Source organism: Labrus bergylta, chromosome 2, assembly GCF_963930695.1.
Source record: "Labrus bergylta chromosome 2, fLabBer1.1, whole genome shotgun sequence".
Taxonomy (NCBI): domain Eukaryota; kingdom Metazoa; phylum Chordata; class Actinopteri; order Labriformes; family Labridae; genus Labrus; species Labrus bergylta.
The window spans coordinates 8894085-8920986 of NC_089196.1; the positions used below are offsets into that span (position 1 = coordinate 8894085).

A 26902-nucleotide genomic window follows, 5' to 3' on the forward strand; every position below is an offset into this window, starting at 1 on the left:
GTTTAGTTCATGAACTTCAGCAACCCCACCTCCCCCCTTCCCTCCATGACTACATTAGTATCTCCCAGAGAGTGTCAAGGAAGTCCGCTGCTCCTGTTTACAGGCTATTCAATCACTGTAAGTGCTAGTGGCAGACTGATTTTCTTGGAATGCCACACTCCCCTCTGACTTCTAACATGGAAGGTATTTATCATATGAAACATTTAGCACTGCCTGACTCGCCTGTTTTACTAGCCTTGTCCTGGTGCTGAGACTGGTAAAACATTCTAATATATGTACTGCAGTCACAAGTGAACATAAAAAAAACTCCCAGATAGTGCAAGATTTACACTCCGTCTCGAGAAAGTGGTTACTTTTATAACACCATTGCACTGGAGATAACATCTCACAGCTTCCAACTAGTCCTGCGGTAAAAAAAACAGGTCATTGCATTTGATTTGTTAGTTTAATTCTCATTGACACACCGAGAAAATATGTGTTTACTCAAAGCAAAATCCAAATTAAAAATGTGGTCGCGTTGTATTTTCTCTTTCCTTTTTTTATGAGTAGGTAGCTGTTTGAAATCTGCAGCTTACCACCTCGTATCACATTTAGTGTTTGTGTATGTGTGTACGTGCTGTTGACCTCAAACCTGGCGACAGCCCCTGCTAACAGCTGGTTTTCTGCCAGTTTTTTTCTGCAAGGCTATGAGAAAATTAGCTGAGCTGTGTGGAGGCTTGTTGCAGCACCTTAATATAGCATTAAGCTGGGTGACCGGCTCCCTTGACTTTGTTGCCTGTGTGATTGCACTTAGCATCTTTAGCATGTGGTCCTCTTACTAAAGTCATGCATGCAGCATTTTCACACCACAGTCTGTTCGCTCCTCTAGCTTGAACAGAAGCTAAGGTGTTTCCTCAGTAATGGTAATACTCGTAGATTATTATAAGGGAATAAAGTGCCTATGTCTACACTGTTTTGATGATCATTTAAGTCATCCCTGGAATTAAATTAAAGGCCAGCTTGTGTGACCCTCTGAGCATCCGTGTAAATAAACAACATGCAGGACATGGAGTGTCAGCACGTCTTTAATCATCTCTGCTCCGTCTTCATCCTTTCCAGGCGTTGCTTTCTCCTCTCCCTGTCTGCCTCCCTATGACCTGTCTATTTACCCAGCATTCCCCTCTGTAATAAGGGGCGTTCGTTCATCAGGCATGTTTAAACTGCAGACAGGATTAACTTGGCTAAAGACTTAATGCTCATGCACAGTCACCCCATGCTCTGTTTGCCGTCTCCAGGCTGCAGGTCGACAAGCAGCTCTGTCTGGCTTCCCTCTCTTCCTTGTTCTCTGTCTCTCTCTGGGCTTCTCCACCTCCTCCGTCTCCTCCGTCCTCAATTCGGCTGAATTAATTGAGTTCTCATTTTTGTGAGAAAGCACACAGGAGGGCTGTGTGAGGAGGGAGAGAAGAGTGATAGAAAGACAGTCAGAGACAGAGAATGATCAGTAGCAGAGGCCTGGGGGGGAGGGGGGGGGGGGAGGCAGAGCTCTCCCAGAGGTAGGCAGTCACCAGTTTCCTCAGGGACGCTGAGGCCCCTCTGCAGTGACTTATATCTTTATCCTCTCAACAGTCACCTCTCAGCACTTCAGGGAACACCCACAGGCTAGTGGTCAGGGTCAGGCAGATGTGATACTTCAAGCCCCAGCCCAAGGGACACTGCCATCTAATTTAAGCTCTTTGAGTCTGAAAATCTAAGAAGTGGAACTACTGAAAAAATAATGCAAGTGGAGGTATTTTACTTCAAAAAGAGAGAAGTGAGACAAACACATATTAACACAAGTAACATTGTTGATGCTAGCTATATGAAACAAGTAACCTTAGCAACAAAACAAAATGCTACCTAGTACATTTTAATAAAGAGAAAGTACATTTTAGAAAGTACATTGTTTAACCAACACAGCTCTTGTTTTAAAGAGGTAAGATGTGAAGTGAGATGATTCACCGAACTAGATGCTAACCAAAATGTTAAATGCATGGGATCTAAGACCTGTGTATGATAATTTTCTTGGACCTCTAATGATGCTTTCCCCCAAGAATATTTTAGGTAGCAAACAGACTTGTAACTTGGATGTTTTCCGTACTTGTATCTAAAGCCCTGTTTCCACCAAGCCGTTCAGTTTGGTTCAGTCCAGTTTGGTTCAGTCCAGTTTGGTATGGTAAACCCTGATCTTGCTTGCGTTTCCACAGCCAACCGTACCCTTAGACATCACTAAATCAGAGCTGCACGATATAATGTAGAAAGCAAAGTTATTATTGGTATAATTGCAATAGAAGAGGCCCGTGACAGGCATGGCCATTTGTATTTTCCATTCTTTTAGCTGAATATAAAAACAAGCTGTGCACCTACAGGCATCATGTACAGACATGATGTCTGCAGGTCTGCAGGTACCTTAATGTACCTTGGCCTGAACCCTTTCAATAATGAACCATTACAACTTCTCCTCTTTCAATATTCATGCAGGGCCAGATCACTCCTTCAGACGTCTTAGGTTGCTGTAAGTTGAGATAAACACTTGCCGAGTTGTAACAGCCAATCACCCGCCTCTATTCCTCAATGTCACTGCCTTAGCACTCAATAATTCAAAGCTTGGCGATAATGAGCTCCCCGTAGGCCCTGTCCCCGAGGAGCCTCCCCACTGTGCCTCCCCTGTAATGTAGTTATATCTCATGTCAGCTTTCAAATCAATTACATTTCTATCTGATGGCTATGTAATTGCGCCTGATTGAGTTTTTGGCACATCAGCCAAGTGTGTGGTTCACAAACTCAAGCCAGTCAAAACAGGAAGCTTCATCAAATGAAACTGTATTTCATCCTGATTGAGGCTGCTTGCATGATAAGCACAAGTGTAATTATGATAATAATAACAATAGCAATCTGTGTTTTCTCAGCTTTGTTGTTTCTCATTCTGTGCTCTACAGAATGAATTTTGCCCCAAGGACGACGCACAACATTTGCTTTACTTAAGATGCAAAGACTGATTTGATTGTTTGTAGCAAGAGCAATTAAGTAGAATAAATACAAACCATGATTCTTTTACTCAAACCAACTTCACATGTGAGGTTCTGGTTTTGCTGGCTCGAGCGCTGCAGACTTTTGTTTTCTGCGGGATTAAACTTAACGACTATAGCCATAGCGATCTTTAATGGTCCGCTTTGATTTCTTCACGTGTTAAACGTACACCACTGCCAACAGAAGTCATACTGCCGTTGGCATACTGCCTAGACATAAAAAGCTAACCCCTTAGGTATGGCAAATAGCTGACAGATAAGGTCAGAGCATTATTGTTGTGTAAGTCAGATGTTTCAGAGCTGAATGAGAGGAATTACAGATGGATAAACCGATGGATGGATGTCCTGGACGATGGAGGGGCTAGGAATGCACAAATGGATGGATGGAGGACTGGAAATACGGATGAATAGGTGGATCAACAGAAAGTATGCCTGGATGGACAGAGGGAATACTCTAATGGAGTGGTATTGAGATAGATGAGGGGGAGGATGCTGTGGTTAGGTGCATCAGCAACTAAATAGAGATGAATTGTGGCCGCTGTCAGCAGCACTAAGTATAACAGACATAGTAAAGCAGCCTGGCTCATCCATAATCAGCAGACACAGATTGTCTTCATGCCAGGAGAGGACTTCTCTTGAAATAAAGCAGTGAGAGCATCTACCAATCCTTCTTTCTATCCCTATTTCATCATCCCCCTTCTTGTTACATCTCCTTACTCTTGGTATTCTTGCCCTTTAAATCTCTTCACTTGTACTATTCTCTGCTCATTTCTCTTCTTAAGGTCTTGCATTTTTCTGTCCTTCTCTTCCTCCGACTCTGTCTTTTGTGTTAACAGCCTGCCATTTTTTTTTTTGCAGTGGGAGAGCCACTGGGTGCACATCTACAATCTTGCCTTTCATTTCATGGCTTCTGGAAATGGATGTTTTACTGCCTTCATTAAGGCATGCGGCAGTCAGCACCGTGTTTTCCCTCTGAAGTTTAGCTCCATGAACCTCGCCATTAGAGGACATTATGGCCCCAGATTTCAGGGCACAGTGGAACACTGTATAATTTGATTAGTGTTATTAATCAAGTGGAATACCGCTCCTTTCACCCGCCATCCCCCTCCCCTCCTCCTCCTTTCTGCCATTTCACTTCTGCTTTCAAACCCTTCAGACATTCCCTTCCCTCTTCCGCCTCCCTCTATCTGTCCTCCTCTCCATCGCCTTTCACAACAACACAGTATACTGAGTGTGACAAAAGGCCTTACGCCTTCCCTTTTAAAAACAATGATTTACCACTTGTTTTTTTTCCTCCTCCTCCTCCTCCTCCTCTAGCCCCCTGCCCCCCTTCTCTTAGCCCAGGACATAAATCAATTGAGATGAAAGTTCCATAATTGTGCTTGCTGGGAGGGATTTGAGCAAAATTGCGCTATGAATTTTTTAAAGGGAATTTTTACTAGCTGTTCAGCGAGACTTGGAAGGCGATGGAAGGTGAGGCCACAAGGATTTATGGGCCTGGATTCTTCATTACTGAAGTAATTTTCCTGCAAATGATAGTGCAGCACCCTGGAGGGGGGAGCGCTGCCCGCCTGGGAGAGTACAAACCTACTTAATCTCTCGTGGAGAGAGAGCAGCTCAGAGCACTAATATCATCTGTAAGCGACCGAGGCACCATTTGTTCACATCTTAACCGCAACTAGTGTATTTTTGAATCATAGTAATTGATTGCTCACATCCATTCCAAGAGTATACGAGTTTATTTAATTCAGGGGGATGATTTTACATAGAACTGCATTAAAATATGCACCTGGGTCGTTTTTACGATAGTGTTTGCAAATATCTGTATATTTTGTCAGATGTTAAGTTTTCAGTGTGATTAATCTAACTTCAAAGGTTCAAATGTTCATAAGCTGTTATATGTGCACTGCAGAAGCTGAGAAACTAATCAGGCTAGACATTACATGGTCTATTTTTTTCTTCTTCTGTGGTTGACACCCAGTCATCTATGTGTTCTAGTGTGCATGTCCGTCCTTGTGACTATGATTGTGCTTGCTAAGCCTTCATGTTGTTTCTTCAGCAAGGCTCTCCACCTGTCTCTCTTCCTTTGGTCTTTCCTTCTTTCCTCATTTCAAACTTCCTCAGTCCAATATGGCTGACGTTCTGTCTCCATCTCTTTAGGTGCAGCCAGCAGCAGTGGCCCTCTTCAAGGTTAGTGCGTCCACAATGCCAGGTCTCATTCTTTATCCTGCCTGCCGTCCACTCAATTTTACAGCTCAGTAGCTTGAGAAGCAGAGGGGGTAAATCTGCTGCAAGAGGGAGAAAGAGAGAGGGGGGCGGGGGGACAAAATTATTGTGCACCCTGTCGGCAATTGAAGTGGATCTCATTCCAGGCACACTAACAACTCAAGACAATTAGTCACTTCTCACTAGGCCAGACCTGAGACTCACTTGAGGGCCAAAAAAAGGCAGAGAGTAGAGGACCCACTAGCATGGCTGAGCACTGCAGTTACCGGAGCGATTCAGTGGAGAGAGAGGCAACTTAGAGATGGAATGGCTCTGAGTTGTGCTGAACGGCTCCTTGGGGCTTTTGGTGCAACAGTGAGATAGAAATAGGAGTAAGGAAGTTAGGATTAATGAACTGATACACCATAAAGAGCCATACAAAATTCTGCACCATGAAAATATCATTCAATCTAAATGAGTATCCTTCTTTATGAGCAGGAGATAAAATGAGGATTCCAGACAATAATGTTCACACTTTTACCAAGTATATGCAGTTAATGTTGATATTTGTCCTGATTTGATTCATCTGGTAAATAATGTGTCATGCATAACCTTTTTATAACATTCATCAAGATAAAACTGAGACCACAATGTCAGTAGTCCTTTATGTCCCTCCTAATTGGAGGTCCATGGTAGTTTGCTGCCAAAGATGAGCACTGAAGCTTCAGCCAGCACATGCTCCTGAACAAAAGTGAAGCATGACTAAGGTGGGTGGTGCGTGGAGGATCAGGGAGTGGAAAGAGAGAAAAGTTTGTCCCCGGCCCTCTGCGGAGACGCAGCGTGACCAATTGAGGTGAAGGGGATGAATGAGGCCATTCACTGGCTCTAATGAAAGAGTTCCTGCTGGGCACTGAATGAGGGTGGGCCTATCTGCAGCGCATAGGCGTGCACAAACCAGTGACCTCGAAAATTACCCAGGAAGCACTTTAGGACAGTCGCCCCAGCAACAGGTCGGGGTGCCCATAGTAACCAGGCGCTTCAATCAGTGCCTGGCAGCTTCTCAAACAGAGCAAAGTTTTTCTCTGTATTGAAAGATCTCTGTGTGAAACCAACTTTGAGGGACGCCCACCAGTTTTGTATTGGCAGGGAGCTGCCAATAGTCATCCCATGTGAACACGTCCAGGAGCTCTCACCAGCTTGGAGAGGTGTGGGATGCTACCCTCAGGACTTCTCCTTTTAAAGGCACAAAGACCTGTTTGTCTTACATACACATGTGAATGTGCTGCCTGAGTGTATACGCAGCGCTGTATGTAGGTTAATTAGGTTCAGGGGATGTATGGAGGCAGGTTTAGGAGCTTGTGAAATAGATCCAATTACAAAGATTCCAGATAAGGTGAGAGGTTCCTTCAGCATCTCTGGGGACTGGACATTAAGTTTGCAAGCATCTTTAGGGATCTGGTTCATTGAATGTTATCTGTGTTATTCTGTTTAATATATTCAGTCCTGATGAGCCAGAGGCGCGCAGGTCATTGAAGTTCCATTCCTCAGCTCCCTCATGGAACTTTTGACAGCATGAAATGACAATCCGCCCCTGCACGCATCTCCCACGTCAAAAAGTAATGAGATTGTGCTGCTGGAAATATCACTACAAAGCATCAGACCTGCACTCGGGTCTGACTGCACCTTCAAACGGCGCTGCCTGCCAGCTCGCCTGCCTCGCCTGCCTGCTGAAAAGGAAACGAACAAAAACAATCAGAATCAGAGACAGAGAAACGGCAAGGGAAGCTCCCCACGCTGAGACAAACGAACACGCCGGGGTCTTTCATCCTGCGAGTGATTAGCCATCCGAAACGTTTTTAAAACCGGCTTTGAGTGTGTTCCTCAAACGGAAGAGTTCCATTGAGGAGTGGTGGTGAGATGTTTCTCGCTGGGAACCGCCAGTGATCTAGTCTCTAATTGTGGCGCCGCTGACAAAGCTGGCGTGGCTGGGAGCTTTTTAAGCGGGCCTTTTTGCTACGCTCTTGTTACCCTCCTATCAGATCCACCACCAGAGGCACCAGGGAACAAATAAGGGCCCTTAGATTCTGTTCTTACTTCCATCTGCCTATTTCTTTGTGCATAAACACAGGATTATTTTAGCACGCTAATAGGCTCTGATGCTAGCCTAATGTGACCAAAACTACAACAGGGGCTGTGTATGTGGTGTCTGGTTACCGGTATGTGATATAATCTAATATGTTTTTTATTTCCTATAATTGCTGTCTTCTCCTCTCTTATTTATTTCATTTTTTCATTGATCACAGTGTCTCAGCTTCAGAGAAGATTCAAAGATCCTGAAACATTGGCACTAGAGTTACCCTTCTTAGACATTATAGTAGGAACAAAGCCATGCTCAGCATTTTTTAGCGGCGTTCAGAAGAGCGGGTTGAAGCGCTCAGAATTTGGCTCTGAAAACTTTTTTTTTTTTTCGGAGCCTCCACTGTTCAGAAGCCAGGTTGTCGAAGGTTTGAGGAATCTTAGAGAGGCGGTTTGAAGCATCAAAGAATCAGCAACAGTCGGGGGAGAAAGGGGGGAAGGGCAGAGATGGAGAGGAAAAAGGAGTGAAACCCGAGCTCATGAAAAATCAGTATTATAACAACATTAATTGATGCTGCTGAGTGCCATATGTGATGCCATATGGAAAAGCTGCCCCAGAGGCCTGCTATAATAGACAGCCCGCAGCGGTGCACACAACTTGGCACATTTACAAACAAGGGACGTCCCATTAATATCAGCTATGCAGACAGAACAGGAGACAGTGGGGGGGAGGGGGGGGGGGGGGGGGAGAGAGAGGGAGGGGGTGAGAGAGAGGGAGGTGCCGAGAAAATACAGAGGGAACAGTATCACCTCTTGTTTTGTTTGCTTGCAATATTAAGTCCTTTTTTTCCGCACTATATTTCCACGTCCCTCATACAACAATTTCAGGAACTGTAAAGGAATTACTCAATGTGCAAATACATTGAAATCTCTGCTGCTGTACCCCCACCGCTCCTTAATTACAGTAATAAATGGCCCCTCCCATCTGGGTCAGTCAGACCGCCCTCTGTCCACCCAACTGTCACTCCCACCACAGATGCCTAGTAGTCCTTTCATTACACACACACACACACACACACACACACACACACACACACACACACACACACACACTTCAGCGAGTAAGGTGATTCATAGCACCTTGACAAAGGCGGCGTGAACGAGCTCTGTTTAACCTCTTCCGTGCCTAATCACAGGGCGGCTGTTATTTACTGCTGCTGTCCTCAGTGTGCACCGCTCGGCTGCTCACAACACTGTCCAAATCTCACCCTGCAATATGTCTCCTGTTATATAGACTGCACAGATATTCTGCAAGACATTACTCACTTTAAATGTAAGTTTTGGTGTGGAAAAATATATTAATAACGTACTCATTTAAAATAGATTAATGGAATGAATAATTTACATCTTGTAAGTACTTCTAGGCTCCATGGTAATTAAAAGCAAATGCCACATTTCTTGGGTAACAATATGGTATTTTTTCGACTTAATTGTTTTTATTTCAAAGATTATAATGAAACAAATCCAATAATGGATGATTTAATCTATATATTGTTTATATCCTAAACATGATGTCTTCAAATTGGGATTTTAATCCAAACTAAGATGCAAGAGACAGAAAAACCACCATCATCACATCGTAGCGAGTGGCAGAGAATAAAAAGCATTGTGCTTTGTAAGGGGCGATCATAAAATTAAAACTCATTGTCTCAACGTCTCTCTAATGGAGAGAAGCTGACAATGCCAATTACAGAAGTCAAAGAGAATATAAGTCAGGGCAGCAAGGTTTGAACCCTTTGAAGTTGATGCTTGCATCCTGTGAGGAGGTCTACTTTTTCTTTCCCATATGATGTGATGGAACCATCAGACGATCTGAAAACAGAAATGTAGGTGTCATGCCCCCATATAACTCGGATGTTCACGCAAACGGTTTTCAAGTGAGGAACTTCTGACTCCTCTGAAGTGCCCAGAGCAAGGAGGGAGCAGCAGAGCTCCTTATGAAACGGAGTTGTCAGGCTTTCTGTTGAGTTTCATAGAATGTGAGGCGAAACAAGAGAAGTGTTCAGCTGTTTCCTCCCTGACACAGAGGGAGGCAGATGAAGAGCAAAAGAGAGAAAGAGGGAGGGAGGGAGGGAGGAAGAGGGTGCGAGAGCGAGAGAGCTCTCCGCTCTGTGATGTGCACTGATGTAGCTGCAGCTCTAGGTCAAACGCTGCCAGTGTTTTGTGTTCATCTTCGTCTCGTCTCCCCAGTGCTCCTCTAAATTATTCACAGCCTGAAGATGTGCAATGTGGCTGCCTCCTCCCTTCCCCTCTCCTCCTTCATTCGACATCGCTCTCCGTCTCTCTTCCTCTGTTTCCCGTCCCTTCCTTTTCCTCTCAAGTGACGGCTTGTTTCAGAGGCAATGAACAGAAGTTTCTCCTTGCAAAGCGGGCTTACCCCCCACCCCCCCACCACCACCTCATCCCACATCCACTCATCTACCATCAACCACCCACCTTTCATCGCTGATTCCGTCTCTCACACTCTTTTATCCCCGATCGTCCCTCGCTTGCCTCTCCTGGCTGCCAAACTAGAGCCAATCCGCTCCTTTTTTTAAAGTGGAGGCTGCCAGCTGTTAGCATCATCTCCTTGCTAGCTCCCAACACGATGCAGGGGTTGGATTGGCAGTCCCCCCCTGCGTTTCTTTTCATCCCTTTGTCTCAAGTCTTTAATGATTTACAATGACTATGTGCACATTTTATAGAGCCAAGTTGAAAGATAAACCCCCAAGCGTGCAACCAATCCTCAGGTCAGTCCATGGCACTGATTAAAGATGTTGCCTTCAGTCATTTCACCTTTAACATAGTGCCGGGGGGGGCTTTAGGAAACCAAGGACATGGTGGGGCTACGGTTAGGCCATTACTCATTACTCAGGTTTAATCACAGTACTCTTTGCAGGGGTCCTGCAACCCCCAATATTCAGAAGGTATTACACTTCCAAGTAATGCATTGATTTGAGCTAGTTTTGTTTTATGTGAATTACATTTTGCACCAATCTACATGAATTTATAGTACAAGTACGGCTTTATAGTTTAGATGATTCTGCAGAGAATCCTGTAGTGCACAAGAAAGTCACACTGTGTTAAGTGTGGTCTGCAGATGAAAAAAGCCTCAATAAGCATATAGGTCCCTGTGTAAAAAAACACATCTGTTTTGTCTCAATGCCATCAATTTGTGTCCTTTTGCACAACAGTAGCTGATTTTAAAGCTGTGTTTGTGTAGATGATGGTCCTTTATAGATATTGTTCACTTTGTTGAAATCAGGCAGAATGAAAAGAGAACGATGGATGGCAGGAAAGTAAGTTGTGGTGGGAACTTTTAAGAAGATAACTTCACTCATCAAAGAGGTCACACTTACATCATGGAATCATTATTGTTCAGTTTACATACTGAAGTCTGTAGAACACCTCCCCACCCTAATAGTTTCACAACTCTGTTTACAAAACAGTTATCACAATATATAGAGATGACGTTAAAAATAATTATATTGTCAGTAATGAATAATTTGATTTAGTCGGTATCATCCCTCCAAGGACAGTAGCCCATTTTACATGCAGTACTCGTGTCAGTTTTTTGGAACAGGTTAATATTTTCATGTAAAAATATGCATGTATCAAATCCTGTTTAGACAGCAGGGGTTTGAGGACAAGGTGTGCTTTCATGGCCACCTGAGGAGAGAGAGTAGTTGAATCCAGTTCCAGCCGTTTCCACAGGACACTCATTTGTAATTCTGCTCCCTTCCTACAAAAAACGTTTGATCATTTTGAGAGAGGGGACAGGAGGTACATGGAGGGGGAAGGGAGCTCAAGCTTTCTCCCACTTCAGCCCCCCTCCCTCCACACCCCCCCCCCCCACCCGCCCTCTCGCAATTGCTGTCACCCTGTATGAATGCCCCCTCTGGCCTGATGACAAGTCGAGCGTGAAACGCTTGGCTGCCCCCTGAAATTAGCAGTAGAGCCCCCCGGCGGCACATGCTTCTCATGACCAGCACACAGTGGGCCGCCGCCAGATTCTTTTCATTATGGCTGTGGCCTGCCAGCCCCCTTACTCTACCTCCTTCTGCCTCTTCCTGCACCCCCTCCCTCCTCCTCCTCCTCTCCTCCTCCTTTCCCCCGTGCATCGGCCAGAGCTCAGTAAACAGCATCTGTAGTGCTCATCACATTGCTGTCGAGGAGAAGAGGAGGCTGCCAAGATTTCTGTGGGTGTTACTGCAATTTCTGCGATTTTATGTGTCCATGCAGTATGTGATTGTATGTTAAAAGTTCACATGTTTCTGTGTGTTGCCCTGACAGGATTAGTGAGAGAGAGAGTTGGTAGCAGCAGTTTAGAGAGTGAGTGAGAGTGAGAGAGAGAGTGAGAGAGAGAGAGAGAGCGAGGAGGGGAGTAGCAGTACAGAGCGATGCCTGGAGGCTCAATCTGTTCCTCACTGAGCTACATCAGTGTTAGAGACGGCGGCTCGGGCCGCGGGGAAGCCTCCACTCGCTCCATCAAACTGTCAGGCAGCCAGCGGAGCTGCACAGGGAGACTCTCAGCTGCCCCCGGGGCCAGTTCAAGTCAACATCCCATTTCCTTGCCTCCTCGCCTAATTTCTCCTCTGCCCCGACTTAAATTTCCAATGCCCAGTGTCTGCTGCTGCAGCTCAGCAGCACCAGGCCTGGGGCCGCGTCAAAACACTGGGTGGTGCTGAGGGTTGTACTTGCGTGTGTCTATGTGTGTGTGTGTTTGCCTCTGAAGGCAAGATAGCGAGCTTGTTACAGTCACACGGTCAGCAGAGACAAGAAGAAGCCGAAGGGAGCTTTATGAAAGACGAGGTGTGGAAAAAAAATATAAATCAGTGTTGTTTTTTTTCCTCATTCTCTTTTACCTCTGTTCCCATTTTTCTTCCATGACTATATTCATAACACAGTTGTGTATTCCCTGTCCCTCCAGGTTTCTGGCAGTTTTTCCTTCTTTCTCTCTGAGCAGAATAAATGCTCCCTGTTCCCTCGTACATCTGCCATTACTGTCGGTTTTCCCTTGCCAAACTACTCCAAGGATCACACCGGCAGCCCGGCCGGCTGTGTCACTCCCCCGGCGAGTGCTGAAAGCAAAGTTGAGGGATTTCTGGTTGGAAAGGACAAGGCAGCCCTTTAATTTAGTGAGGAAGGGGGACGGCTCTTCAAGTTTCCCCCCACAAGTATCACCATCAATCTGTCCATGAACCCCCTCCCCTCTTCCTCCTCGACCTCACCACATACTTTGTATGACCGAAGTAAAACAGAGCACTGCCAGGTCCAAGTGCTGTTTACATGGACTCTGGGTAATGTAAAAGTCTGCTTAGTTTGGACCCGGGTCAGGACTTTATCTTTCCTCACCCGGGCTTGATTTACATGGCCCCCACTGGCTCTTTCCTTAAGTGTGTCGGCTCTGAACCAGAGGCCTCTGTGTGTCTGGTTAATGCAGAGAGAATTTCTCTTACCCCATCTGCTTCAGTGCTCCCTCACTCTCATTCTCTCTCATGTCCACTTTCAGTAGGTCTCTATGAAAAGCAGCTTTTGCCGAAGCCGTCTCTCTGTTTGCACAGACAACTACGAGGTCCCAGGCTCAAACATGGTTTAACGTGAGAGCCTGTCTAGGCCTGCGCTCCTGGTCGATATCATTTCTACCCGGCAGAGCTTTTTCTCTCAATCTCATTCCCTGGAGCCTACATCTTCACTGGGATCAATACTTTCCTAATCCAGAGCTCCCGGGCTGACCCGGGGTAATCAGCTGACTTCCCATGCTGCCTGCCGGGGAGGTGAAGGGTCAAATGGCTCTATAGATTTGATCCGATGATCAAATCACTTTTGCTCGGTGCTGTTTTCAGATACAGGTAGTGGGGTCAAGAGCAATCACTTGATTCTTTTATCTCTCTGTGTTTGAGAAAGTTAAATAAGGGGTGCTAAGTGAGCCATGTAGACATTCATATTGTCAGCACTATATATATATATATAAAATTCAGCACTTACATGCTCATACACATAAGCAAACACACACTCTCTCCTCCTCCAACCTTATGGCATTGCTTTCTAAGTTTGTTTGATGGAGGTTGAGAACATAAGAGTTTAGCACCAAATCTTCTGTTGAATTCATTATGAAACAGAGTTGAAGTAAGGCGCTGTCCTTCCCCACAAGCCCAAAGAGACCTTCAGACACCGCACTGATGTTTCAGACCCAGCAGGAGGTCCCACAGCAGACCTGAGGCTCTGCTTCCACGCCCCATCAGAGTGGCCACAGAGCCCTATGTCCCTGCTCCTCATCCCAGCATCCACAGGAGGGAAATTGCGGGAGGAAATTGGTGTTGTTCCACGAGCATCTGACATGGCTTTGGTCCTCAGCGATCTAAATGGACCATTACCCCTCTGTGTGCTCTCTCTCTAGGAGATTGGGGTTTGTCGGTACTCTTTTCAAAACAATCAGGACTATCTTAGGACATGTAAAATATCTTCTAGATTGAAGCTATTTCCGTCATCAGTATGACAGTATCTAAATGTATGCGTTGTTCACTTATCACTAGAACAAGAGTTCTACTGTCTCACTGTTGAATAGGTCATTGTAGTCCCTATGTAGTTCTTAAATGTAGTATAACACTAACTTTTATACTTTATCTCTGTTACAAAGTAATGGTTATTTTAACAAGGATCATATACAGGATTATATGTACACTACTTTATACAATACACAAGAAGAAATAGGAATAAATAAGATATAAAGCAATACTGGCATAATATAAATATCTACAGATATGAGCATCCATTGAGATGCTGAGAAATGGGCTGTGATTTAAAGCGTAGGACATTTGAATTATTGCACAGTTTGATCATTAAAGCAGCCATATCCCAAACAGATCTGCTCCATGTTGTCATCAGTTTTTGCAGTGCCACTCAAACGCTGGACACTTGCAGAGAAGGAGAGAGAGAGAAATCAGCTCACATTTAGTTGTTTACAGTTTCTGTGTTTCTACATCTACCTTCAAGTCCTCACATATTTAAAGGACATGATCCGATGTCACTTCTTACATCAACTCTTATGACATACTGCAAGGATAGCATCGGTCACAGATTGTATTCTCAAAACACAAAAAACTTTTATGCATTATTTCTCTTTTTTCCTTTAATTCAACGTGTTCATTATTTTATTTATTTTGAGTAGAAACCAACAGTGACACTTAAGTGCCAGGAGCTTTTGTTTTGCCTATTTTTTATAGATTTCTTGCAGTGAGTACAGGGCTGAGATCAGTATTCAGGCAGACAGTTGTTGACGCCGTGCCAGCGTTTGCGTAGCCGGGCGAGTTCCTCCTCTGTTCCTCTGTCTATCTCTGAGGCAGAATTCATGACAGTCTGTCCTCCGAGTGTGACAAGTGGAACTGTGTGATTAATTTGGCCAGTCGTTTTAATGTGCTCCGGGATGCGCGCCGCTTATTGTCTTCCCCTTGCACGTCTATCGGAATCTGCCAGAGAAAATGTCCAGGAGAATCGAGACATCCATCCTGCTCTGCCTCTCGCTGTTTTTCTCTCCCCCACTCGCTCTCTCTCTCGCTCTCCCGCTTTCCTCAGCTCGGCCTCATTTCAGGGCTGAGCTGCAGGGTCGTCATGGGGGCCAGCCCAGGTCGAGGCCTGGCTGCATCCAGGGCCACTGGCGGAATAAATCTCCTGTCTCTGAAGTGTTGAAAGCTGTGTAAATGTCAAACGCATCCGTCTGATGTGCTGGCTGAGCGGAGGGAGGGTTGTGGAGGAGGTGGGATGCAGGGAGGGAGGATTGTGGATGAGCCATCCGCTGAAGCTAGTCCCCCGTTACTCTTCATAGCTGGCGGTTGCCAGGTGCAGATGTTTCTGCTTGCTCCCTGCCTCTGAAGAGCCAGCCAGCATTTTTTCCTTTTTTCTGTCTCTTTTTTTTTTTTCTTTTTGTTTGGTTTGTGAACATCTATGAGAGACACAAACCTCTGGGGGCTTGGCTCCTGTCAGGCAGCTTAGTGAGCTGCATATCTCTCGGATTTTAACAAAGTCCCCCCTGACCACCAGACATGCTGTTAAGGGAGCTTTCTGTTTGTGGTTGTGCATTTGCATTTCACCATTTGGGTTTCTGTTGTAGCCCTGTTGAAAATCTTTTACCCAGTGTAGGTTTTCAAAGAAGCATAGGGGGCTTAATGACGTGGTTGTCTTCTTACACCCACACAGTCACAAACATGAGCCATTCTCTCACTTTTATAGCTTCATTGTCTACTTAGATTTGACCCAACCAAGTGTAGTAGCCTGGCAGGGCAATCACATACAGTACTGACAAAAACTGCTCTAACACTTCTTCCATGCATCCCTCCCTCCATCCCTATATAGCACCCCCCCCCCCCCCCCCCCCCCCCCCCCGCCTGTTCTTACTGTTGTTTTGTTCCCCCTCTCCACCTGCCTCTCTCCCCCCTGCTGTGCTGTGTCTCTCTCTGTCTCTGTCTGAGCCACAGTATTTCTCTTTACGCTCTGCTGCAGAGCATGCTTCTTGTAAAAGGATAAGCACCATGCTGTGCTCTTTTGATATTATTTTTCCTCCTCGCCAGCTCCTGCCTTGCGAGGCCTCATCTCTAGTGTCATGGCTACCGCTGCAACAACAAGGCCGAGCGTGCACGCAGGGAATAGACCGAGCCAGTTGTTCATCTCCGTCACCCAGGGTTTAAACTCATCCTCAAGTAATAGAGAGGAACTCACCACCGCTGTGAGATAGAAACTATCTGCTCAGCTGCATGCTAAGAATACATTTACACCCGTTTCCAGTGGGTAGAGCCAAGTTTGAGATTGGATCAATTTAGCGTATTTTTGTAACACACAGATAGAAATGTAGAGAAACACTGTTTTCAATGTGATTCCTTTCAAATAAAATGCAAGAGCCGAGTGAACAAATAGATGGAGATTACAGGTTGAGATGTTCCCCCTAACAGAAAAAGGCTGGCAATAAATTTGCCCCAAATCCTCAGTGTGAATGGAGAATTGATTGACAAGAAGCCTAAGCTACTTTCCCAGCTTAATGCCCTGCACTCTGTAATGACTGTCTTTGACAAGAAAAGCACCGAAATTAGAGTTAGCAAACCTTCCCTGGCAGAAAGTGACAGATTTTGCATCAAACTGTGTGCACTTTATTTGTTCCATTCTATTCGGAGTATATCTAAGTATGCACTTGTAGGTTGAGACTACATTTTAATTTTACAAGTGTTGGTCAAGGACTGGTATGTGCTGTTTTCCTTCATTTTAAAGCAATTGATTAAAACAGTTGGAGCAAAGCAAACCCAGAGATACTTTTGTGGCACTTTCTGTATCGTCTCAGTCATTTTCCACTGTATTGTGAGGCGGCTTTTCTATGCTTTCACACTTAAATTCCTGATCCTTACTGATAGGCTCTGAAATAATGAACAGCAATCACTTCAGCTGGTACAAAGCCATCTTTTAAATATATATATATTTTTTAACAGCACTAGTGCTCCATCAGGTGTATGCTTTTGTTCTAGGTCTTCTGCTTCGGTATGAACAATAAGTGCTCAGGCATTTCTTTTAGTTATTGTTCTGCAGATAGAGATGCAAACACAACAATAAAACCTCCTAAGGGGGTGCTGATGTTTTTCACTTAAAGCTCCTGCCAGCAAGGACTCCTGCTGTATCTCTTGTCTTTGCATAGCTGAATGAATCACTGAGCATAGAAGCCCTGCACACATACACGCACTCGCACACACACACACACACACACACACACACACACACACACACACACACACACACACACACACACACACACACACACACACACACACACACACACACACACACCCCTCTCCTGAGAGATCTTGGCCACTGAGCCCTTGCACTGATTACTCTCGTTACTTAATTATACATTTGGACCCACCGCACTCAGAACAAAGGGCCGCTGTGGCTCCATTGACCCAGCTCCCTGCTCATTGTGTCCGGCTCTGAAAGGGAGTCAAACAAAATAAAGAAGCTCCACTTAAATATGTTGCCACAGGAACTTAATTGACAGATTGATGGCAGTTTTTCACTGGGGGCCCTCTCTCCCTCTCTAACTGGCTCTCCGCTTGAATTGCTCTGCTCTTCAAGCTTCCTGCTGTGAGGTCCAGTGGGACTGAACTGCAGCTCGACCACTCCTCTTTCCAAAACTTCTCCATCTATTGTCCTCTGGAGGGGGGGGGATGGGGAGGCATTTATAAACAAATGAATGTGAGAAACGGAAGCAAGGAGTCGTGGGTTCGACATGGGTTAAGGAAAGTGTTTAACACGGCAACCGAATGCATCACATTTTGACTGACAGGATCAGATGTGTCATTTATGTACTGAACATACTGCAAGCCAAGGTATTGACTTCACTTTGACATCACACATTATTTACGACTTGAGATGAATCAAATATCAAGTTCTATTCTCATTTTTAATTAAACTTATTGCTTAGAAAAAAGTTTGTTGCCTTAGAATGTGTCAGGACTGAAAAGCTGTGGCCTTCTGCATGTCACATACAAGGTCTGGCTTCATTCTTCTCATGACATTTTAGCCCAATCTGCTTTTATTGAAATTGTAAAATAATGTAAAAAAAAATTGAAGTATTAAGGAAAAACACTTCTTAAGTGAACAGACTTGTGATTTCACCTTTGGCCGAGCAACACAAGGCATTTCTCAAAATACGACCTTTTGTCATTCAGTTCCTTTCTCCCTGCTGAAGTCTGACATACAAATTAAAGACTGGTTTGTCACAAGGTGGATTTGAAATACCACACTTAATAGGTACTGTGTTTGAGTATTCAGCTTCCTCTGTCCTTGAGATACTATCGTCCAATTTTAAAGCAGAGAAATCTTAAAAGGCTAAATGACCAGCTGCAGCTGAATGCAAAGTCATTGAACAGCCTCTTTATGAGAGAACGCAGTGTGTGGTGTAATTCATTTGCTATCTTTTATCAATTTAAAGCATAAAAATTTGAAACAGAAACACCATAATGGCATTCTGTGCTGCTTTTGAAACATGAAAAACTCTCTGAGACTACCACAAATCCCCCCCCTCTCCCCATCCTCTGCCGTTTGCTCTGAAAGCTGTCACTGAATGAGAAGTTTTACACAAAAATAACATCTGCACTGATTATGGGCTACTGTGGAGGGGGCAAATGAATAATTCCTTATATTTCCTGTGTCTGTCTCTTTTCTGTTACAGTGTGACAGCGAGAGTGACATTGACGACAAGGTAAGACTGCATTTCCTGTGTTTATTCACCCACCACATGAAGTGGATGGGAGTTGTGAATAACAAATTTGAGCTCTCGAGAAGAGGAGAGGAACAGTCGCAGTGTGTTGTTAGCAAGAAAGACGAGGTGTAAAAGACAATCTGCCCGTTCCACCACTGTTGATCATTTGCATCTTCCAGAAAAGTGACAAGGAAACTGCAAAAGAATCAGTTTTTGGTGTTAGTCTTGTTTTGTATGAAGTGACAAAATAAGGCATCGGTAGTCTTTGGAGCACTCGATGCCTGAATATGTCTTGAAGATGTCTTCTAGTTTAGATCACAGCTTATGCTGAAACAATGCACTTTAGGAAATGTGTATTTGATTGTATTGCGAATATACTACAAAGCAAAATCATAACTATACTTCTTGTGTCTTATGTATAAGAAAATGTTTCTACTTTTAGAGTTTTGCAAAGATGAATGTGTTCCAGTCAAAGAAATACCTTCGTCCTTTCTGTAAAAACGGAGGTGAAGTGTGAAAACAGAGTGAGTTTCTCAAAAAAATGTCTTTAAGAAAATCACTCTGTGTGAAATTGATCAGAGATGGCTACCTGGAATTATGGCAACTTACTTCCATTTTTGTTTGCTTAAAGTAATGGATAATACCCTCAAGAAACAATTTCCAACACATCTTTAAGGTGCAGCGATCTCAGACTTACACACCAGCGACAAGTTTCATGGCATGCACACATCGACTCAGACATGAACATGACTGCCACATAGATGTAAGGAAACATGTCCGCAGTGCAGACGTGAGGTGGCTATATGAAGATGTGAAAAAACACTGACCTGCTGGAGGAAGAACAAAGAGGGAAGCTTAGGACTTGTTGAAGAGGCTATGGAGTTCCCTGAGAACTACACACCCCAGGGAATTTTTTCTGTCTGCATTCCTACTGCCATGGTTATAGTGATTTAGAGAGCTTTTACCAACTGTAATTCAGTGTAATTTGACAATGTTTACAGTGAGATTTAAAAATGGCGGTTTTTGTGTCCTGGATTGGCTCTTAATGTTCGGCCAATCAGTTTACGCTGACGTATGGGTCAATCACCGTGCACATCACTCAAGGTCCCTCTTGTTCTGGGAGAATAGCTACTGTGAAGCAGGAGATAAAAAAGCTTCCTCTGAACGAGGTTCTAGGAACTAAAATAGTTCATAGTTTCTGCAGAATCAGTAAAGAAGGAAGGGAGGCTTCCAACAGTTCCTGGAACTCTGAAGAGTTTTTGTTTCGTTTCACATCTGCACTGTCCATACGTATGTGTTTGTTTTTGCTGTCAATTATAATTTCTCAAAGAAAGATAATCGTAATCGGCAGGTCCGACCTTGAAACTTTCGGAAATCCGAATTAGCCAAAGAAATTGCAACCGGTGTATCATTACCTCAACTATCCATGGCTTGATGTGACTTCTTTTTCTTTAAAATCCCCAATTATAAAATCATGGAAACCAAAATTGGATCAAGCATTTGTGTTGCTATTTTGGCGGTGATGTCATTTGACACTTTGACAGATGTTGTCTATCAGTTTCACTTCTGTGTATTTGTTTATCCCCGACTCTGAGGTGGTTGTCTGATGGCAGCCACCTGGTTACAAGATGAAACGCCTTTGGGGAACCTCGTGCATTCTAATTCCTCCACAGTTTAGCAATTACTCCCTGGTAAATGAATGAGATAGCATGCCTAATCTCCTGTAAGCTTAGCTCCCAGTTCTGTGGAAATGTCTGCAGCTCTCCCCATAAATAATACATTGATAGCAGGCACAATTTGCATTAACTGTAGCCTGGCAAGTCAATAGGCTTTTATCTCTTCATTGAAGCGAGAAGGAACCGAGGGCACTAGCTAGTTGACACGACAGAGAGACGTAGCAGGCCTGTCAGTCTCCATACGGCTGTCTGGCATCACTGTGGGGGGTAGAGAGGGAAGGAAACTCTCAATGTTTCTTTTCAGGGTTTTGTTTTTCCTTGCTGCTCTATCACTTACTTGAGACTTCTAACAGTTCTGTACAGTGTCACAAATTCTGACATTTAATATATAAAAGTTTGATACCATGGTTCCAAACAACACGGCTATAAGAAAGAGAAGAGAGGAGAAACAAACAATGCTTCGGCAGTTTTGTGGGAATTCAGCAGTGTTGCCATGTTGTTGGTGAGGTGTCAGCCTCTGTCTTTTCAGTTGAAAGATCCATATTTGGCATTTGGCACCACTTATGTGAGCAGTTTTAGCTCTTTTCAGTTCAAGAAATGGTGCACCGTTAGACAGTGCTGCCAAGTTTTCGGTGGTCTGATTGCTGAATTTTGTACCAATTATCACACAGTCCACTGTCAAGAGCAAGACTGCTGCTTCGCCTTCTCAGGTTTTGTTCTAACTTGACATATTGTTCAAAAGAACGACAACTTGCCTTGTTACTCTGTATTCACACCGGTAGAAATTCATGTTAGAAAAATATTAGTGTCTAAACACGATGCTTACAGAATTATTTTTTTTTTATCCTATAGCCAGTTACAAAATACTGCCTCAAATGGAAAATCTAATTCTTGCTACATCTGGCAAACAATCATTTATCAAGGCTTGTGTTTGACTTGATTTTCTATCCTGGATCCTTTTTTCAAATTGTGAATGAAGCCCATTATGAACAGTAAATATGAGAACTTATTCTCTGTGGCTTAAGGAGCCAACAAGATGTGTAGATGAACTATACAATACTATTTAAAATCATGATTACCTATTGTAGAATGGAAAATGTTAACGTTGATTTTACAAGGGTGCAATGAGAAAAGAACATCTGGATAAAGGCGGAAACAGTGCTGACCTTTTCTTTTTCTCAGAAACACATTTCATCATAATCAAGTTGATGAGAGTTGTGAAGCAACCATAGCAAATTGCTGAGGAAAGGAGAAGACTGGGGGGAGGGGGGGGGAATCTTTGACAGGCCATCACAAAAAACAGAAAAAAAAACTGATGGTGTAAAAATTGGGTTCCTTGAGGAGAAAGACAAACACTGTCATTTGTAATTGCCCGCACTCGGGATAACTCGACAGCGATAATTTTCTGCAACGTTTTGCTGAAACAGGTGCCAGCTCCTCCCGTATCTTTCCAATGAAAACAAAGACTCCTTTCACATCAGATTACGAGCCACCTGAACACCCACATTGTCAGGATTTCACAGATTAACTTAATTAGAATATTGCTTCCAGGTGTGCCCCCAGGGTGCAATCAGTTCCACTGTATTTGAATAAAACTGACGAGATGCTGCCACAGCAAAGTCACTTCACATTGCTGCACCTTGTGAAGCTGGCTTGTATCGAAGCAATGCCTTGGATAATGCAGTCACGTATTTCCAGAACATGTCAGACTTGAATTCTGTAGAGATTGCCGGGTCACCTCCAGTTCAGCACAGGGCTGCTGTGAATGGGATCTTTATGTTTGATTGGCTGAGCCCTGAAGAAACAAGTAATCAGAGTCTGACTATTGTGTTCTCATCACTGGCATTTCTTCTTGGGATGCCTGTCGTCTGATGTCGGAGATTACATGATGTTTGACAATGACAAGTATACGGTGCTCCTTCTGTAGAAAGACCGGGGCTGACCTTGAATTGCCTCTCTTATGTCTGCTACCCACAAAATAATCCATGGAAAGAATTCCTTAAGCAGGATAATGTGTTCTCTGTCTTTACAGTTAGTCAAGCAACACTTGATGTGTTAGCACATAGCCATGCTTTAATTAGACACAGCTAACCACATGTTTGAAATCACTTGGCAATGCAGGGAGAATGTGTATTTCAGTCTATCTGAGGCTGTGCTATAGAACATTCTTTATTTCTTGATCTAAATGCTTTGATCCATTTGATGACTCTGTGCTGATAGATATGTATACCAATGGCTAAGTGTTTGGTTTGCTTTGTGGAAAGATTTGTTGTTTTGTGGGTTGTTGATGAGGTAAAAAAGCTCCTGCAACACTTGTGGTATGAAGATCAACTTTATTAACTGTTTTAGACTGAGACGTTTTGGCTTGTGGCGTTCAACAGGTTCATCTAGAAACACATTGCAAGCATCATTTAAATAGAAATAGTATGACATTTAGTGTAAAGAAAAAATCAAAAAGGTAAAAGAAATCCACAAATAGAACCAAGCATATGCATCCACAGTCAGCATCTATCAGCCAATAAGGCACCTGCAAAGGTGGGGTTAGATTGGTTAGACCAGTGGTACTCAGCCTTGTTAGACTTAAGAGCCACATTGACCAAAAAATATTTCTGCAAGAGCCACACTCAAAAAAAACTCTTTCTTTCCTAAAATATGTGTGGGCAACACAGTGACATGACTGGCAAAGAATAATTTCTGCTGACAATGTTTCCCTTTTTTTAAATAATTACTTATGTTTACTTAAGTAGGACCTAAAAGATCCACAACTAGTCCCGAATGAGCCACATTCAACAACTCAGGTTGAGTATTACTGGGTTAGACCAATGAGCACCAACAGGGAGGTGAGGGGCGTGTCCATCAAAGGCATGAATGACACCATTTGGTCAATAAGTTGGAAACAGCAACCAAGGGGATAGTTTAGAGTTTGCAAAGGGATCTTGTGTTGTTGACAACAAGAGCTTACATAGAACACATTTGATAGGACTTATTACAAAAGTCTGGTAAGAATATAGAGATCCTTTTTCAATAATTAACTGCCTTTTATTCTTGATTTATTCCTTTTTTATTGTCGTTACATACTTACGCACTTACTTATCTGTTATTATTTCATGATAAGCGATGGTTGGTGTAATAAAACAACTTGCTTGGATTTGACAATCACATAGTCTATTTCATAACACTGGGATGTTATGTTGAAAATCAGTTCCCATCCCTCCCCGTTCCGCCTGTAATCTATCAGAGAACCAAGTCTGTCAACCTTTGACATGTCTGAGATACTCCAAGTCAAGATGGTCGTTTTCTGTCATTGGAGAGGCAACGAAAGAAATAGAGTGGGATTTATCCCATCTCAGTTTGTTCATGCACTCTTCTGAAGTGTCATCCTATCTCCGCTAGGCCCCACTCTGCCGTCGTCGATGGCTACTCCAATTTCCTTTCTTTCTCCTGTGCAAATAATACAGTGGCTGTCTGTCTGTGTGCAGAACATTAGTGTGAGCCGCTTGTATTCTCTGCTCTTAGAGACAGTGGCATTGTGTCAGGTGAGTATACCACCACCTCCGACGTATCACCATAGCCACAGTGGAGGACACACCGGTCGACTAATTCTATTTGGTCCTATTTGCCAGGCAGTCACTCAGTGGATAGTGTATCTGCCTCTGTGGGAGTCTCCAAGGACCATTACCACATCCTGTCTATGAGCTCTTTTATGGCTGCGGTGTACTCATCAGCCGGGGCAGCACAGAAGCTCTGATTGACACATTAATTCCTCCTCTACCCCTTTATCTTCCCCGCTGTGTGCAAAATGAATGTCATATCACCACGTCGGAGCATCTCCACTGGCTTATCGGTAATGGCTCGCCAGCTAATGGTATCCTCCCAGCTCATGTATTTGGGGGGGTTTACCCTGTGAAGCCAACAGTGCAACAAAAACAAGCATGCTGTGGGGATTTCAAACATATCCATTTACAACACCAAAATCCTCTACTCATTTGTTTACCCCTGAAATCTTCTCCCTCTTAGGTCTCTCTTTTTTTTTTATTCACATTGGGAACTTTGTCATTCATTGCATTGTTGTTAGTTTTAACCTCTTCCTCTGTGCCGCCATCTTGGACAAGGGCAAGGATGATGGTCATATATATTCATGCATATTCTCACACTGCTTTGTGAGATTCAGATTGGTCTCCAAGAGTCATCTTATTCAATAACAAACAGACCACCCACCAGGCCGCTGACAACCTTAATGTTTTTCTATAGACGGGTAAAACGGACCGGCTTAATGTTTCGACACGAGTGATCATCCGTCCTCATCTCTTTAATGAAATTAGATTAAGTGCACCTGGGAAAGAGCTGAGAAAGCAGAATGCCTCGCCACCTCCTTTAATCTAAAACCAATTTGCCAGTAATATTCCCCCCCCCCCCCCCAGCCGGGGATTCGTCGGCCCTGATTCAAAATGGAGGAGGAACGAGATGAGACCAGAGCTGACTGGTTGCATTCAGCTCCCCACAGGCACTGTGAAATTAGAACTGACACCGGCAACACAGGCCTTAATATGGAGATGTCATTTTTCTCCTCTTGCTTTTGTCTTTCTCTCTCTTCCTCCCTTGTTCATTCTCACTTGTCTCTCATGCAGTCCATTCTCCATTCACCACGGTTTTCACTTTCTAACCCTGAAATCCAAACAAAACAGACGGAATAAAAGGAAACATCAAACTACCTGAGAGATTATCTGTTCCCCCCTGATTGCTGTAATGTTTTGATTTAAGGTCTAGCTTTAGGAGTTCAAATTAAGATGAGATGAGCATGTGAAAGAAAATTATGACTTCTTGCTTTATAGGCTGGCCAAATTAAACGTCTCATAATGTTCTTCAGATCCAGAGAACCTGGAAACATTTATCTCTTTAATTTTTATCGGGTTGTTTGCAATATGCATTCCTGCTCTGCTCCAAATCATGTGTGCTCTGAAGGCCAGCTTTTTTTCCCATTTCCTATTTGTCAAGTATTCCATCTGTTGTGCATTGAGTGTGTAAGTCTGTGGTGATCAGGGAGCACATTTGGATTTGTCTCTAACGTGGAGAAGGATGGCCTCAGTCTCAGCAGAACATGATGTGTGTGTCTTTGTGTATGAGCTTGGAGGTGGGTGTAAGGGCACCCTCAGCGGTGAGACTAAGCCCTAGTGCATGTTGGGAAGAAGAGGAGTGATGACAGAGAAAAACTTGAAGCTTCTGCAGGGCCAGCCAGCAGACACGGCCAACTAACATCAGCAAAGACGGCTTGTCACTAGCAATGCATGTCATACAGCGACGCAGGGACAGACAACATGGCCGTGGCGTCATTGATGTGGCACCCAATAGCCCGGTTCAGATTCTTTCTCAAAGGTTAGCGCTGATGTTGGCTCTCGGGATGAAAATAGAAGGGTTGTGACAAGCCAAACCACGCCAGCCACTCAGGAGCAGGAGGGAGGGTTGGGGGTGAAAACATAACATGGCATCAAGACTGTAATCTTCTTTCACTTACTGCCTCCTCTCAGTGAAGCTGTTTGTGTTGGCAGAGTGTTAATAGAACAAATATTCATCCCTTTGTTCTGTTCAAATCCTAACACACACACTCACACACAAACACAAACGCCTCTGTCTTTGAAACACCAGTGCTCTGCTAACTCTTACTGAGAAAATCCTGTCACCACTCAGCCATGTTCTTGTGATCATTGTTATCGGGGGGAGTTATTGTTTGGCTGGATGAACACCTGGTTTTGGTATGTGTTTTTCCCCCACCTCAACCAGATCCACTTTTAGAGGTTGTTTTCCTCAAACACTGTTTTCTTCCCGCCTGAGAGCCCTGGGTCTGTAATAGGACAGTTTTTCAGCGACGGTCAGGTGAAACGCTCGATTGCACAATTTTCTGCTGGATGGCTCGCCTGCTCAATGATACAGTGGGTAGAGAAAGCATGGCGTGTCATATCAAACAAGACACGTTGTGATGTATTGCATCAGCTGTGGTGACACAATATATCTAACTGGGACTCTGTGTGGCTGTAGAACATTGTTAGAAATGTTGGAATTTGGATTGCACATGCACACGCTTTGATGACGCTTTGAATGTATTATTTAATGGTCTAGCTGCTAAGTGATGATTTCTAGTTATGAAAATGAACATACAGACTTCTTCTTTTAAGTTGCAACTCAGTATTTATTGGTTGCATAACCTGATCTATTTCTCATAATACCAATATTACAAGACATAACTTGGGACAACAGATGGAAACTAGCACTTCTGCTATAATCTGGCATTTTTACAGCTGTAATTGTCACAGCTGTTCATTAATATGCACTGTCCCTAACAAATAAATAAATAAATAAAAATAGATGTAAAATCTTCTTAATAGCAATCAGAGCCTACCACATATTCAGGGAGTAATCCCAGTGCAGTCATAGGACACAAAGTTTAAAAGGCAGCTAAACTGAATAACCTCGTGTTCAGTGTGCTCTAAAAGCAGCATGGCACAGACTTCATTGTTTTTCAAGCCGGCCTGTGTTTGAATAACAATCCAGGCACTATATACATTTTTCCACATGAGTAATAAAAGTAAAATTGACTCCATATTGGGCACAGATGTTCTGTAGAAAGA

General features: G+C 43.8%; 1 protein-coding gene across 10 annotated transcripts in view; it reads left to right on the plus strand.

The window, feature by feature from the left end:
• Nucleotides 1–26902, plus strand: part of fbrsl1 (fibrosin-like 1) — a 289512-nt gene that overhangs the window by 182240 nt on the left and 80370 nt on the right. For 8 of the 10 annotated variants that reach the window (XM_020631141.3, XM_020631137.3, XM_020631138.3 and 5 more), the window contains 2 exons: nucleotides 5205–5234; nucleotides 18574–18603. In XM_020631141.3, the coding sequence (XP_020486797.2) occupies nucleotides 5205–5234; nucleotides 18574–18603 (60 nt within the window). The remainder of the gene's footprint in view (nucleotides 1–5204; nucleotides 5235–18573; nucleotides 18604–26902) is intronic. The other 2 variants (XM_020631139.3, XM_065963944.1) reach the window with 1 other exon arrangement.